We start from the raw sequence: 14,874 nt of genomic DNA, 5'->3' as shown, positions 1-14,874 counted from the left end.
ACTAGAACTCTCTGAGCAGGGACAGTACAGTTCATGGGATACTAAATCCTGAGCAGCTTCCTCCCATTTCAGGTTTGGAGTGCAGTGGGTATGGTGTTTGAGGGGCCAGGTGTTCCCTGTTTATTTTGAGGAGTGAAGGTGTAGGGAAAATCAAAATAATACTGAGGAGCTGCAGTTAATTTTTCCTCTATGACAGGAAATAGGTCAAGTTCCCTCTGTACAGTTTCTCTTTAATAAAAGCACATAATGGAGCATTTTCACAGGACTTGAGATTTGTATCCATCAGAGAGGACTAGTGGTGCCCTTGATCCACAAAGAGACCTGTTGAGGTTCTGGTGACTGCAGAGGAGTGAGGTTTAGATCAAATTCCAGTGTCAGGCAAGAGGAGACACAAGTTGTTGGCTGTGTGACACTCATGGAGATGTCTGGGCAAACAAGCTGTGTGTGCCTGCAGGAGAGAAAAAGGGGTATTGTGGGTCTAAATACATATCCCTCCAAATCAAAGGGATGGAGAGGGGCTGAGGAGCATTGGGAAGGGTCCTGCAGGCAGTTGAGCTGTACCAGTGTTTCACCCTCAGGGGGGGACTTGTGCTTGGGGGCAGTTTCTATGCACCAAGTTGAACAGGACATTAGTGCCCCGTGACAAGGCTTTCCCCACTGCCCCCTTCAAAGTGTGCTCTGCCCTGACTGATCACTGACAGCAGCAGAAGCAGCAATATCAGAATTGAATCAGCAGAAGCATTTGACATTCCCAGCTTAAAAAAAGAAGTATTAGATGCTTACCTGAAAGGAGCCTATAGGAAAGATGGAGAGAGACTGTTTGCAAGAACATGGAGTGACAGGAGAAGGGGGAATGGCTTCAAACTGCCAGAGTAAGTTTAGATTGGATATTAGGAAGAAATTTTTCCCTGTGAGGGTGGTGAGGCCCTGGCACATCCCTGCAAGTGTCCAAGGCCAGGTTAGACAGGACTTGGAGCAACCTGGGCTAGTGGAAGATGTCCCTGCCCATGGCAGGAGGTGGAACTGGATGATCTTTAAGGTCCCTTCCACCCCAAACCATTCCACAATTCTGTGACTTGTACTGAGGGTGGGTTTTTTAGTGTGGATTTGTGGTTGTTTTTTTTTTAAACTCCTATCAGTGCCTGCTGAACCCTTGTTTGAACATCAGGTCTTTGCTAGGCTGTGGGATTGCCCTGTTAGCAGGATAATTTGGATAGACACTTGAAATTTTCACAATCCTCAGTTGTTCTGAAGTATTTAAGCATTGCCAGTTTTGAATCTGCCCTCTGACTTTGGTGTTGAGCCATTGTCTCTGGAGCATTTATTTCTGCAGTGCAATGTTCAGCTTTTTTGGGTTTGGGTTTGTTTGTTGGTTTGTTTGCTTTAGGGATTTTTTTTTTTCTTTGCCTCAGTTTATCTGGAATGAGCTTTCTTTTTGCCAAAGCAGAAAACCTTTAGAGATGACCTTGAAAGAGCAGCCTAGTTCTTAGATATAGTTATCTGATGAAAACCCCTGACTGCCAGGCAGACTGTTGTAAAGACAAATCTGCTGTGTAGGCCAAGAATTATGAAGCCTTTTGAGCCAGAACTGCACTGAGAGCACATAGCAGGTAAAATACAGCATAGCCACACTAGAAAAACACACTCAATGTACTTCCAGACTTCAGGAATGGAATTGCAACCCTGTGGTATGGTTATGTCTCGTTTTCCCTGTGAGAAACAAGTTATGGCTTAGCAGGCACCCGTTTGCTGACATAATTGTCTGTACTAAGGGTTCCTGCTGGCTCAGCTGCATGGCTGGAGCTCACACTGCTGAGTGGCAAAGGATTGCAGTGAGACCTGGCTTAGGGCTGCTCCTGAAAATCAGTCCGGGGCCTCTGTTGGTGCAAACATTCCCATTTCCAGTGGCAGTAACACACTGGACTGTCCCAGAATAGGCCAGGGAATATGTGACCTGTTTGCAGTGTGACATTGCAGTGTGACAACAGCCTGAGCAGAGAGAGGAGCATGGCTGGGTTCTGGATGTGTTATCACCCCCTTGACCTGCTTTCAGCAGTGCTTGCAAGGGGAGGGTCAGTCTTACCTGCAGACAATCCCTTAAAGAGCAGCTTCACAACCAAGCAGTTCCAGTTTCAGCTGTTCCAAGGGATTTCTGTCAACTCAGGATCCCAGCTGAGAGCCTTTTCAGCTGGAGGCTTTGTCCACCTTTACCAGAGAAGGTGCTTTCTGTCACTCTGAGGTTGGTGACAAGTGACCGAGGACTTTTCCTTTAGTATTTTGAGGTTTGGTTTTTGTTTTGTTTTCCCTGCTAGATTTGCTCCTCTCCAGTCAGGAGGGGATTTCAGTTACTTCTTCCAGTCTCCCATTTTGCCTAGTTGGCAGCCAGAACTCCGTTGATACCAGTACTGCTCAAATGCCACAGTCTCCTGATGCTTGGGAAGCAAGGCTAGAAATCTGTTAAATTCCACAGACTTGGGGAGAAATATCTGAGCAAAACTTGCCAACAGCTTTTGCAGATTTATCTTGGCCCAGCAGTTACCCAGTATGTTAACAGCAAAACCCATGGAACAGTTCCTTGGAAAATCAATTACACAGTATGTGAAGCACCTCAACAATGTTCTGCAAAGAAATAGCCCAGGGGCTGTGTAACCTCCACAGTGGGCTGGGCAGTTTTCCGGTTGTCTGTGATGGCTTGGGCTCCAGGATCACACCAGCAATGGCAGCAAGGATGTTGGTATTTCAGAAGTTTGTGTGTTTTTCCAAGCATCTAATATATGCTGTGCTTCCTCAAATTCAGTCAGGGGAGAATGTGCAACTCTGCAAAACTCCCGGGTTTTGTTTGGCTCCCAAATTGCTGTCAGCTGCAGAGTTTGGATTTTCCCATCTGACACTTCACTGTTTGTTTTTTCATTCTCCTGGGGTAGAAGAACATTGACTTGAGTCCTATTATGTCCCTGTCATGTCTGGGCCATCACCTCATTGTTGTAGAGCACAGGATTACCACTGGAGTGGGACATGGCTCTACATCACTTCTGTCCTGCTGCATTTCCGATTTACCACAACGGTGTTTGCAGACCTCCTGAGCTGGGGGTGAGGTTCCCATGGGCCTTGCTGTGTGCAGGCCCCACTGCTGCCCTGGTGCAAAGCTCAGCTTTGATGCTGTCATCCTCACTCCCAGCTCCTTCTGGGATTTCCCATGTGCTGAAGTCATCCTGTCTCAGGGCTGGTTTCACGTTTGGGGCTCCAAATGCCTGTCCAGTGTGATTGTAGCTGGTGGCACACGGTCCCCTCTCCACCTGAGGAGCTCAGTGACCAGAAGGACAAGCCTGTAACTGATGGCACAGGGTCCCCTCTCCACCTGAGCAACTCAGGGACCAGGAGTGTGTTGCTGATATCCAGGTGCCTCTGTGGTACCCACTGGAGGGCAGCACAGGCCACTCCAATCCACTTCCCTCCAGTGGGGTTGCCAGCTGTTCCCTGACTTTAATCCCACATTTTACAGTGCTAGATTTCTGCCTTTTATTTTCTCAGCCTGCTGATTGTTTGGGTTAGACCTTCAGAGCGGGAATTCAGCGGTGTTCACGTAGCTTGTTTCAGCCTGGCTGTGAAATGCAAAAGGGGGTGGACTGTTATGAACAAACTGTCTGATCCAGGGAGGCTGGATATGGATAAACCACAACCAGGGCTGCTGAGGTGAAAACAGGGAAGGAAAGAAATGCAGAGTCGAGCTTTGGTTAGAAGGGCCCCAGCTAAAGGATATGAAAACATCTCCAGACTGTGTGTAAGCTGTTAGGTCTGTCTGTCTGCAGGTTGCTTCAGCCATGGAGAAGTGGAAGACGGCGATCCGGGAGGCGCAGACCTTCTCCCGGATGCACGTGCTGCTGGGAATGCTGGACGCCTGCATCAAGTGGGACATGTCAGCAGAGAATGCCAGGTGCAAAGTGTGCCGCAAGAAAGGTAACGCCCTCCTGTCACCCCTCCAGGCCCTGCTTAGACAACGTGCCCTTGGAGTCTGTCACTGTGCCTGTGGCTGTATTTTGAGTTTTGAATGTCAGGATTTGCAGTCAGCAGTGATCTCACAAAAGCATTTGACCCTGACTCCGCTAAACCATTCTTACGAAACCAGTCCCCGGCCTTGCAGAACACTGCAGAGCTGCTGTCCCCTGGATATTTAGAGTACTTGGACACAAGTCATCTACAAATCCTTCTGGGAACACTTGTGCCACTGTCCATTCCCTGCTTTCATTTTTGGAATGGTCTTTGGGTCTCTGAGCCTTGTCAGTTAATCCCTTCTTTTAGAGAAGGAGCAAGCAAGGACAGGTTGGGAAGGTTATTATGGGAAAAGCAAGGTGGGATGATGCTGCTCCCAGGGCACAGTGGGAGCAGAGCTGCTCAATGAGCTGAGGAAGTCACCAAACAGGTGACAAGGGACCACTTTCTCTGTGTGCTCTGTAGGATGTGAAGGGCTTTAGAGTCTTTCGGGTGGAGGGGAAGTGGACGAGGTGTCAGCAGTGACAGGGTGCTGGTATTTGTTCTGCTATAACCTCTCCTGTTGGATGGGAGCCTGGAGGAAAGAGCCTGGTGGTACATTCTGCCTCCCCACGTGCTTTTTGTCTCACTTTCTGTTTGCTAAAACTAGTGGGAAATGAGGGCAGCAGAGCTTGGGGGAGTGCTGGGCCACTTTTGTTTACCAAAAGGCTTTGCCATCCACCTCTTCAAAGAAATAAGGGCTGAATTGGTGCAACATCCTCCTTCACTGTGGAGCCTTAAGGATATTCCAAACCGCTGGCAACACTGTCCACCTGCTGTTGAGAGGAAATTCTAGGAAGAAGTAAGGGGAGATCTCAGCTGAGACTGATGTGGTAGTTTCACAGAATTTAGGAACTGGGAAGTTAAAGAGATGTGCTGGCAAGCTCTCTGCACTTGCTATTTTTTCCTCTTCAGTAAATGAAAGCTGGCGTGGGACTGTCTCCCTGTTTCCCTGCATCGGTGGGAAGCACAGAGAGACTAGTCCTGCTGCATACTGATTTTGTGTGTAGGCTTGCTACCCTGAGTAGAAAGAAGATACTGTGCAGGTTAACCAGATTGAGGCTAGAACAAGAATAGCTGCCTTTAGAGCTTCTTAGAGCTCTGGGGCATCTTTGCAGCAAACTTCTCTTTCCCTGTGTTTGGCTGGGTGGAACCTCTTTGGCAGGTTTCTACCTTTGCCTCAATGAAACCTTTGCAGGGCAGGGGACTTTGCATCGGTTCTGTTTGGTTTTAAACACTGCTGGTTTCCACTGCCGTGGTGGGATGGAGAAGGAAGGGTCCCTGAGAAAGGCCACCAGAGGAAGGGTCGCTGCCCTCAGAGGGGACTCTGCATCTTGCTCTTGCTTAGTCCAGCCCTCCAGCAGCTTCTGCCTCAGGTTGAGCAGGGCAGTGGCCCTCGTTACAAGTGAGCTGCCCTCTCCTAGGTGAGGATGACAAGCTGATCCTGTGTGATGAGTGTAACAAGGCCTTCCACCTGTTCTGCCTGCGGCCGGCGCTCTACGAGATCCCGGACGGGGAGTGGCAGTGCCCGGCGTGCCAACCTTCCACCGCCCGGCGCAGCTCACGGGGCAGGTGAGTGACCCTCCTGCCCTTCACCACTGCACAGGCCCAGCCCTGCTTCCACGAGACCCCAACCAGCCCAAAGCAGAGCCCCTTGGAAAGGTTTGAAATCGCCCAGTTAAAACGGCACTGGAACGATAGAAAAGCGATTTTTTTTTTCAGGCTGTATGTTCAGAACACCTGTGTGGTACTGAGCCATGACAGCTTCAGGAGTTTTAATAAATAACTTGTGTTTGGCAGTGAAAACATGCACAAAACACCCACTAAATTCAGCTGCACTGAGGGCTGTTGTTTCCTTTGAGCAGCTGGTTGGGTTGGTTTTTCATGGAGTTCGTAACGCTGTGGGCCCCTGGGTTGAGTTACTGGGGTGTTCTTGTAAGTTAGAGCAGACATTACTCCAGGCTGCAGCTCAACCCCTCCTCTACTGCTACAAATCAGGCTACAAAATGCCACTCTGATGGTTTTCTGGACCTGATAAACCCAAACAAGACAGTAACACCTTATAGTGCAACAGAGAGAACGTGATTTGAGGAGGAATCAAAGTTGTTCTGTTCAGCAGAAGTGAGTAGTTGCCCCTTGACAGCAAGGGGTTGGAGTGTTTTTTGAACTACAGGCTGGAAGTTAAGAATTTTACAGTGTCTGTTGTGTGCTGCATCTCCCTGTGTGTCAGAGAGGTGAGGCTGTCGAGTGACACCTGACAGAGAACAGCCAACAGAGCCTCCCTGGCAGAGCAGCAGCACAACAGAGGTGTGTGCCAGCCTGTACTGTGCAGGTGGTGTATGGCCTTAAGAGTATTACTTACTCCCTGGAGACTGTGTAAGAGTTCCTCAGGCTTGTACAGAAATGACAGGGCTTAAAGGCAGCTGTTCTGGCCTGAGATCATGGTTACTTTGATGTGGCAGAGTCACCTGCAAGCTGTTCAACTCCTGGACCAGAGCCATCAGGTGGAGAACACCTGTCCTGTTACCTGCTTTCTACTCTTTTCCTCCTGGCTGAGGCAGGAAAAGAATGTTACCCTGGGAGTTCTTTTACCTCCCTGTGCTGTGGGAGTTTATTCCTTTTGTTGCTCAAAATCCTCTTTCTCCAGAGGACTGAGACTCCCACAGCAGCTTTGCCTGAGTCCCCTTTTGCCTGTGCATGCTGGGTTTTTTCCTGGTTTTTAATGGAATAGACCCAGGTGAGAAGCTGGAATGGGCTGGGCAAGGAGGTCGGGTGACTTTTGGCACGTGAGAAGCCTGACCCTCTGCTCATGGATCTGTTTCCTATAGTGTAGGGAAAACAATCTGTTTCCAATAGTATAGGGAAAATATTCCAGCAGGAAAAAGCCCCCCTGTTGAAACTCCTTAGGCCAGGCCTGCAGACCTGGGTAAAACAGGAGCTCATCCTCTCAAGGAAGAATAATTCCACAGCAGTCCCAGTCTTAAAATGCACTGTCATGTGGTCACAGTGCCTGGAACACCAAAAAATACCCAAATCCAGCTGTTGGGGGGGGTTCAGCCCAGATATTCAGCCTGGGGAGTTCCCTTTGAGTTGTAGCTACAACTCTGCACTGCTTTGGGCCAAACTGGTGTTTGTTGTACAGCACAAACAGCACTGGGGGCCCAGGGCTGCTGATGCCCACGTTCTGGTGCCACAGACATGTTTACCTGCCTTATTCTAGGAGCTATGCAGAGGATTCTGCTGAAGATGAAGGTGAAGAAGGTGAGGAAGCTTCTGATGAACCAGATGCTGAGGAGGAAGAGGAGGAGGAAGAAGATTATGAAGTTGCTGGACTGAAATGTAAGGCTTTGACCATGCAGGGAACTAACAGAAAATATTAACCTTCTGCCTTCAGTGTACAAAGTATTGATCCTATCTGGGACTTGTGCTTTTCCTCACACAAAGCAGGTGAAACAGTGGGAGATGTCCCAGGGGAAGGCTGTGGTTACCTGTGGAGCTGCAGTGAACCCTTGGCCCTTTGTGATGGGGTCAGCACTAGCAAAGATTGAAACTGCTGCAAGCTCTCACTTGCTGCCCAGTCACTCCCTGGGGACACTGATGACACCATTCCAGGGGCTGGGAGGGATCAGCAGAGGCTGCAGTGGGGGCAGCAGCACCAGCAGTTCCTGGGATTGGCAGTCCCTGTGCCTACAGGATTTGTTGGTACACTGGAAACAGTTATAAATGTTTATGGAGCTCTAACCACAGCCCTCTCTCCTTGCTTTTCTTCTTCCCACCAGCTCATAGCCCCTTGAGGTGCAGTGATTTGGCAAGGAGGCATTTTGAAACAGGACTAACACTTCCTCTGCCCATTCCAGTGGGAAGGCACAGTGCTCCAGGTGTAGTGTGGCCTGGGCCACCAGCACCCTTTGGTCGCCTACAGAGACCACTCGGGATGTGTTACTGGAGCATTCCTGAGCAGCTAAGTGGAATAAAAGAGGGATTTCTAGACTCCTCAATGGCTGCTTCTCCACTTAAACATCTTTAGTTGTGTATCCACTTTGGTTTTAGGAGAATTAGATTCAGTCTCAGTTGGGCAACTTGCTGCACTGAAAAGCTCAATCTGGGAAGGGCACACTGCCAGCATTTGCCTTCTGTCAAACTGCCCTTGACTGACATAACATTAACTGCAGGTTGTCTTAACCAGGGGCAGATGGAATCCAGAGATTGGGACCCAGAGGATTATCCCATGTTCTTTTGAGGGTTTCCATCCAGGCCTAAGTCTTGATTCCCTTGCTTTATTCTGGTTTCAGGGAGGCTCACTGGTACCCCAGCTATGCACGCTGCTTGTCCTGCGGCGTATCCATGTCCACACTTGGAGTGTGTTCAGCCTGTGTTGCATGGCCAAGGCAGGAGCTGAGCCAAGGTTTCCAAACAATAGCAAAAGAGGGCTACAGTCACTAAAAATAAAGTGCTAAATGCAACCCCCTGGCTTTAAAGAGCATTAACATGGAAAGGTCACCGTGGAAAACTTTTGTTTTAATAGAGAAGTCCCATTAATCCTGGTGGCGTTTATCCTGGGGGATCTAACGTAGAATGTCGGATTGTCAGACATTCAGCACGTGCCGCGCGCTTGACACACAAGCGCAGTGACAGCGGGCGGACGCCCCGCGGCCCCGCCACACGCCTCGCACGGGGGGCCGGCACCGTGATTTATGGCACGGGGCTGCATCCCAGCCTGCAGCTGAGGGATCCAGCCTGCTGGATCCAGCCTGCTCCAGGACTTGGGACCAGGTGGGACGGGTTTGACTTGGGAAGGCCAACGCGTTCTCCCGATACACAGGGAGAAACTTAAGACAAGGGAGTGCGTCAACACCGCCGGTGTGGAGCTCTGACAGGCAGGCTCGCACGGGCAAGTGCCTTTTTGTGGGATATAATGCAGCAGCCCTGGTCTTGGGGAATAAAATCCCATTGTTTCCCACTTGCAGCACGTGGAGCAGCTCCCGGCTGCGGTAACTTGACACTCCCCCAACACACAGCTCCCTTTTCAGGGGGGCTTAGCAACTGGCTTATCCCACCGTGTGGGCCACTTGGAAACGCTTGGAAAACCACCCATCCCCAAAAACTGGGGAAACTCCAAGTTTCTGCTCCTGGTGCTTTCAGAGGAGATGTTGTATTTCTGTTTGAAACAACTGTCTGTCCTTGCATTGCTTCCCTGACACTCCCTCAAGTGACATGTCGGGGTCTCAGTACTTGGCTCTGCAGGGGGAGATTCGTCAGGACCCCGCAGCGGACAATCCGGGAGCTCCCAGGTCTCCCTGCTTGAGGATCTGCTGTGTGTGAGCACCCTTTAGCAGCAGGTTGTTGCCTGTCATGGCTTCCTTGGGCAGGAGGTGATGCCCAATGGAGAGAGTGTGAGAGCACAGCTGGCGTGAGACCGGGTGTCTTGGGGGTCACCGTGAGCGAGGCTCAGCCTGGCACGGGGGGTAGAGGGCTGGTGGTTTCTGCTCCCAGATGCTCTAAGCCCTCTACTTATCTATTCCAGTGAGACCCAGGAGGGCAGCCCGGGGCAAGCAGGGCTCCATGTACTCCTTGAGGCAGGGAAGGCACCAGAGGAAGAAGCAGGCACTGAACCCAGCCCGGGGACCCCGGCAGCGCACGGCACCTGTCAACGGCGCAGACATCGATGAGCTGGTAAGAGCCAAATTGCTCCCCAGAGGCCACTCACTTCATGAGTTACAAACCCAACAGGTGGCACGCTTCCTCCCTCCCCTTCCCAGAGAAATACCCTGAATCCTAGTGGAAGCCCGGGTTGGGCTGGGGCGGGTTAACAAAGGAGGCATATCCTTAAGGGCCCGGTGCAAACGGAGCACAGATATGCCAGGCATCCCTCCCCAGCCGCTTTCACACATTGTCCCCTTGAGTAGCAGGCAGCCTGCAGCTTGTTAAAGGGTTTTAAATAGTATCCATATGTCTCCGTGGAGAGGTGGGGGACTGAGGGGTCCTGGATGGCCAGGGAATGCCAGCAATGCTGGACCCTTGCTCCCCAGCCTTGGCCGTCTTCTGACAGTTGTTGTCCGTATGGTCACTCCCCAACCTCCAGGACATAATTTGGCTGGTTTAGGTTTCACTTGACATTTAAAGAATAAAACCATACGCTCCTGCACAGAGCAGTCTGTGCGTGCTGGGCGGGGGGAGCTGCAGTGTCTGTCCCTGGGGAGGGACACACCACGGGGGATACATGAGGTTACTCCAGCCCCACGGCCACGTCACAGCCCCCTGCAGATCTGCCATCTGTCCTCTGGCCAGCACTAGTGCTGGTGTGTCCTGTCACTCTCCTTCCTCATGGTCTATGGGCTCACTGCTGCTCATGCTGGCTGTGGAGTGGCTTGTGGGCTGTGTCAGACTGGAGGGCAACTAAGCCAGCAAGCCCAGCATGGGCTGCCACAGGGATATTTCAGTGGAGAAAATCTTTCTGGAACAGCCCTGACAGCATACTGGCTTGGGGTAGAGGACTCTGCTAGGACTTACCATTTGCCCTGGAAAGAGGCCAGAGCTGGGTCAGGATACTGAGTGCTCTGTGTTGTGGAGCCTTCCCATCATCCTGCATCCCCTCAGTGGCAACATTCCATGAGCTGTGCCCTTAGAGCTGAGGGGATGTCCCTGTGCTGGGGGTGATCTGTGGCAGGTCCCCGGGCTGACCTTGTGCTGAGCCTTGCAGAGACAGCAGTGCTCTGGGCACCAGCTGCTCCCTGGGATCTGAAATGGCACAGTCAGCTCTGCCGTGGCAGAACGGCAGCACAAGTGCTTCTCCCTCTGCCTCGGGTGCTGCCTTGGAGAAAGGAGGGACAGGGAATTCACACTCTCCATTTGCTGACATTTATTTTTTGGCTGCTTGTTGAGACCATGTTGTCTTTGAACTTACCTTGAAAAAGCCTCCTGTCCCTGGAGGAAAGCCAGGCTGCTTGTGAGCTGTTCCCCCCCAAGCTCATGGATGGGACTCCCATCCTGGAACTCAAACTGCATAACCATAGAATGGCCTGGATTGTAAGGCACCTTAAAGCTCAGCTTGTTCCAACCCCTTGCCCTGGGCAAGGACACCTTCCACTATCCCAGGTTGCTCCAACCTGGTCTTGGACACTTCCAGGGGTGGGGCAGCCACAGCTTCTCTGGGCAACCTGTGCCAGGGCCTCACCACCCTCATAGGGAAGAAATGTCCTTCCTGTGCTAAGAACTGGCTCCTTTGACCTCAGAGCTGTTTGCTGAACTCCAAAGCCTGTAGTGGTTCCCTCCTTTTACAGCATCCTTTGTGTGGGCAGGTCCTTCAGACGAAGAGGACGGCACGTCGCCAGAGCCTCGAGCTGCAGAAGTGTGAGGAAATCCTGGGCAAGCTGATCAAGTACCGCTTCAGCTGGCCCTTCAGGTGAGGGCAGGTGGCCTCCTCCTCCTCCCCCGCAGGCAGGACTGGCCACAGGCAGTGTGGGGATGTGGGCTGGTCATGCCACAGTCCTGCCAGATCCACTTGGGAGACTTGGGATTCCAAAAGCAAGTTATGGCTGGGAAGGAGCTGCTCCAGAAGAAACCACCATGTTCTTAGTCTTTGGCTGGACTGAAGACACGGGGCCCTTCTGAGGTGGTGGAGCAGAGGGTGCTGGGCAGGGGGCCGAAGTTGGCAGGGTGGGTGCTCTCCACAGCCCCCAGGATTTTTGGAGCGCTGAGGGAGTTTATGGACCTACCCTGTGCCTGGACCAGCTCCTGGGGCTCCTGTCCTTCCCATCACTGTGCCATGGGGCTATTATGTCTGTGGGGCTGTTGAGGTGCTGCTTGGGCTTGTTGCAGCACTGTGGGGGTGCAGGTGAAGGAGTGGGAGGACCCCCTTCCTCTGCAGCCCGGCACTGCGTGGCCGGAGCTGGCATTCCCCTCCTATCCCTGTGGCCCTTCCTTCGGCAGGGAGCCAGTGACCACGGAGGAAGCTGAAGACTACTTTGAGGTCATCAGCAACCCCATGGACTTCCAGACTATGCAGAGCAAGTGCTCCTGTGGCAACTACCGCTCCGTGCAGGAGTTCCTGTCCGACATGAAGCAGGTGTTCTCCAACGCCGAGCGCTACAACCAGAACGGGAGTCACGTACTGTCCTGCCTGGAGAAGACAGAGCAGTGTTTGATTGACATGGTGCACAAACACCTACCAGGCCACACGTATGTGCGCAGGAAACGCAAGCAGCTCTCTGTCAGGGGCCAGGGACTGGAGGAGCAGGAAGGGGACAGTGAGTCAGAGCCCCTTGAACATTCCCGGGGGCGGAAAAGGAAGAAATGAGGGATGGGGAGACTTAAGGGGAGAGCCAGAGCTGGAGCAGGCCTTCTGGTGCTGCTGGGCAGCAGGATGGGTTGTCTGGAGGGAGCTGGGAAGCAGCAGGCACTTCTCTATTAATCCAGCCTTCCCTTTGGCCCGTCCTAGTTTTAATTTTTCTGCAATTTCCTCAAGTATTTGGTCATCCATTGAGCAGAGATGACTTACTGCTTCCTGCAAAATCCACAAAGCTCTTCACGAGTCTGTCCTGCCAGGAGGGGAAGGTGGGGAGGGCAAGGGGAGGGCCCAGCCAAGCCTGGCTGGGCAGGGGAGCACCAAGCCTACTCCAGCTCGGGCGCCGTCGGCTTCCTGGGAATGAGCCGCTTCCTCCCCTCCGCCAGCAGCCGGAGCACAGTGGGACTGTGTGCTGCCAGTGCTGGGAGCCCAGCAGGGAGGGATCATGTTGCTCCACGGAAGGACTGGGTGCCATCAGGCCAATGGGCTGCTCGGGCTTGTATGTATATATTTATATGGTGTTAATGCCGAGCCCCGGTGCCGGGGCTGCGTGGGGCGAGCGAGCACTTACGTGTCCGGCCAGCCGGCTTTCACCAGCATCCCAACTGCTCCGAGGTGCTCCTGCTTCCCCCTCTCCTCGGGGAGCAATCCCTGGAGGTCTCACTCCGAGGAGGGCTCTGAGCTCAGCTGTACATACCAGGAGGAGTCTCCCTGCTCACCTGGAGCCGCCCACGGTCACGCAGCCCTTTGGATGCCCCAAGTGCCAGCAGCAAACTGGAGGGTGGGGGTGTCTGCACAGCCTAGAGGGAGCTCTGGGGCCAGGGGAGCAGCAGAAACATGTGCTGTGTAACTTTTTAAATTAATTTTCTAGTTGAAAGTGGCTTGTTTCTAGCTGTGATCTTGTACAAAGAACACCTGTAAGATACCCTTGTCTTGCTTTGGCACATGTACAGTTTATATAAAATCGTGTTTGCTTTATATTTTCCCCCTCTTTAAAACTCATTTTCCTACCAGTAGCAGGAGTTACAGCAGGGGAATTGTTGGGGAGGGGAGTCCCAGTCCCTCTCAGCCACGCTCTCACCATGTTTTGTAGTAACACCCTCCCTTGTGCTCCCCTGGTCAGCCCAATCCTGTGCCACGGCCCAGCACTGGCTCCTGTCACCCCAGATGCTGACTTTTCCCTAAGGAACCTTTTCTCATCCCCTCTCCATCATGACAGGTTTGGATCATACAATCAGGGCTTTTTATCCCAGAAATGTTCGATTTGGAACAAATGGGCCACAGGGCTGCTCAGTGCTGGTTTTGTCACAGAAAAGCAAAAGCACCTGTTGCAGCTCCTGGGATTTGAGAAGAAAAGAACCATCGATTACAAACTGCAGCCTAGAATTGCAGCCTAGTTTTGTGAACTTTTTAGGGTTGGGGGTTTTTTGTTTGTTTTTTTTTTTTTTTAACAGGTATTTGTTTCAGTTCTGGGCTGTCAATGGCTGCAGATGAGGCAGGTTTCCAGCCCCTTCCCTCTCCCCAGCCTCACTCCCTGCCCCACGGAATAGCACTGACGTTTGTATCTCGCACGTCCCTTCAGAGGCTGTTTTGTCCTGTTTCCTAGAGAACATTTCCTGCAGGTCCCACACGGTGGGACCTTTGGAACTGTACGTTTTTTAAAAAAATCAGTGTCATTTGGGGGGAGGGGGTTTCTGCCAAGGGCTGTACTTGTAATAAATTGGAAACTTAAGAATAAACATTATGTACTTGTGTTTGTAAACGTGGCACGTGCGAGTCCTTTGCGGGTCCTGGTGTTGGTGTGGGACTCTCTGGGATGTCTCACCTCTGCCTTCCTAGAGCCTCCATCACACATTTCTGGAGGGAGAATGGAGCTGTGGAGCAAGGGAAGAGCGGGTCAGCTTCCAGCACTGCTGGTGTGGCCTTGTGTGTTGTCCCCCACCCCAGGGACCAGGGACAGGGCTATGCTCTGCCTGCCTCTGGACAGGGGAACAGTCCTTGTGGTGGCCACCCCCGTGGGTCCCTTGTCCCCCTGCAGGCTGCCAGTGTGACACTTGTCCTCCTGCTCCATGCAGGGTGGCACTGGGTACTCCTGGAGGGAGCCATGGGGCGCTGGGGTGTCTCTGCTCTTTGGCCCCAGCATGACCTGGCTGCCTCCAACATCTCTTCCCTTGTGTTGGGGTGTTTGTTTTGCAACCACAGCCATGCTGGCACCAAGGACCGTTCCTGCTGTGTCCCAGGGCAGCCTGGCTGGGGTGGTGGTGGCCCAGGGCTGCTGACAGCCCACAGCTGTGACACAAAGGGTTTGGCCAAGGCTTTGCCTGTTTCTGCCAGTGCCACACTGCCCAGGAGAGGGATGGGTTCATGGGTGTCCTCATCCTCCTTGCTCAGGATCCAACCTGGCAGTGCTGCAGCCAGGCCCAGTGCTGCTGGGAAGGGAAGTCCCGATGGGTTTGAGGGCTTGAAGGCTTTTGGCAATGGACAGATGCTGTTTTTCCTGGAGAAGCCTCATCCCCTGTCCATGGGAGCTGGTTTGGCTTTGCTGGCCGTGCAACAGGACC

The 14,874-nt window shown here is 52.4% G+C and overlaps 1 protein-coding gene across 1 annotated transcript in view; it reads left to right on the top strand.

Moving 5' to 3' along the window:
- BAZ1B (bromodomain adjacent to zinc finger domain 1B) overlaps positions 1-14,075 on the top strand; it is a 42,891-nt gene extending 28,816 nt beyond the window's left edge. Inside the window, exons 14-19 of the mRNA XM_051809195.1 lie at positions 3,810-3,957; positions 5,454-5,601; positions 7,250-7,368; positions 9,554-9,702; positions 11,328-11,431; positions 11,959-14,075. Coding sequence (XP_051665155.1) covers positions 3,810-3,957; positions 5,454-5,601; positions 7,250-7,368; positions 9,554-9,702; positions 11,328-11,431; positions 11,959-12,325 — 1,035 coding nt within the window. The 3' untranslated portion in view covers positions 12,326-14,075. The remainder of the gene's footprint in view (positions 1-3,809; positions 3,958-5,453; positions 5,602-7,249; positions 7,369-9,553; positions 9,703-11,327; positions 11,432-11,958) is intronic.
- The last annotated feature ends 799 nt before the right edge of the window (positions 14,076-14,874 follow it).

This window comes from Manacus candei, unplaced genomic scaffold, assembly GCF_025592945.1.
Source record: "Manacus candei isolate 608988 ecotype Guabito, Panama unplaced genomic scaffold, ASM2559294v1 h1tg000076l, whole genome shotgun sequence".
NCBI classification, from domain to species: Eukaryota; Metazoa; Chordata; class Aves; order Passeriformes; family Pipridae; genus Manacus; species Manacus candei.
Note: the sequence above shows the minus strand (reverse complement) of the source record. Positions and strands in the feature narration are given on the sequence as shown.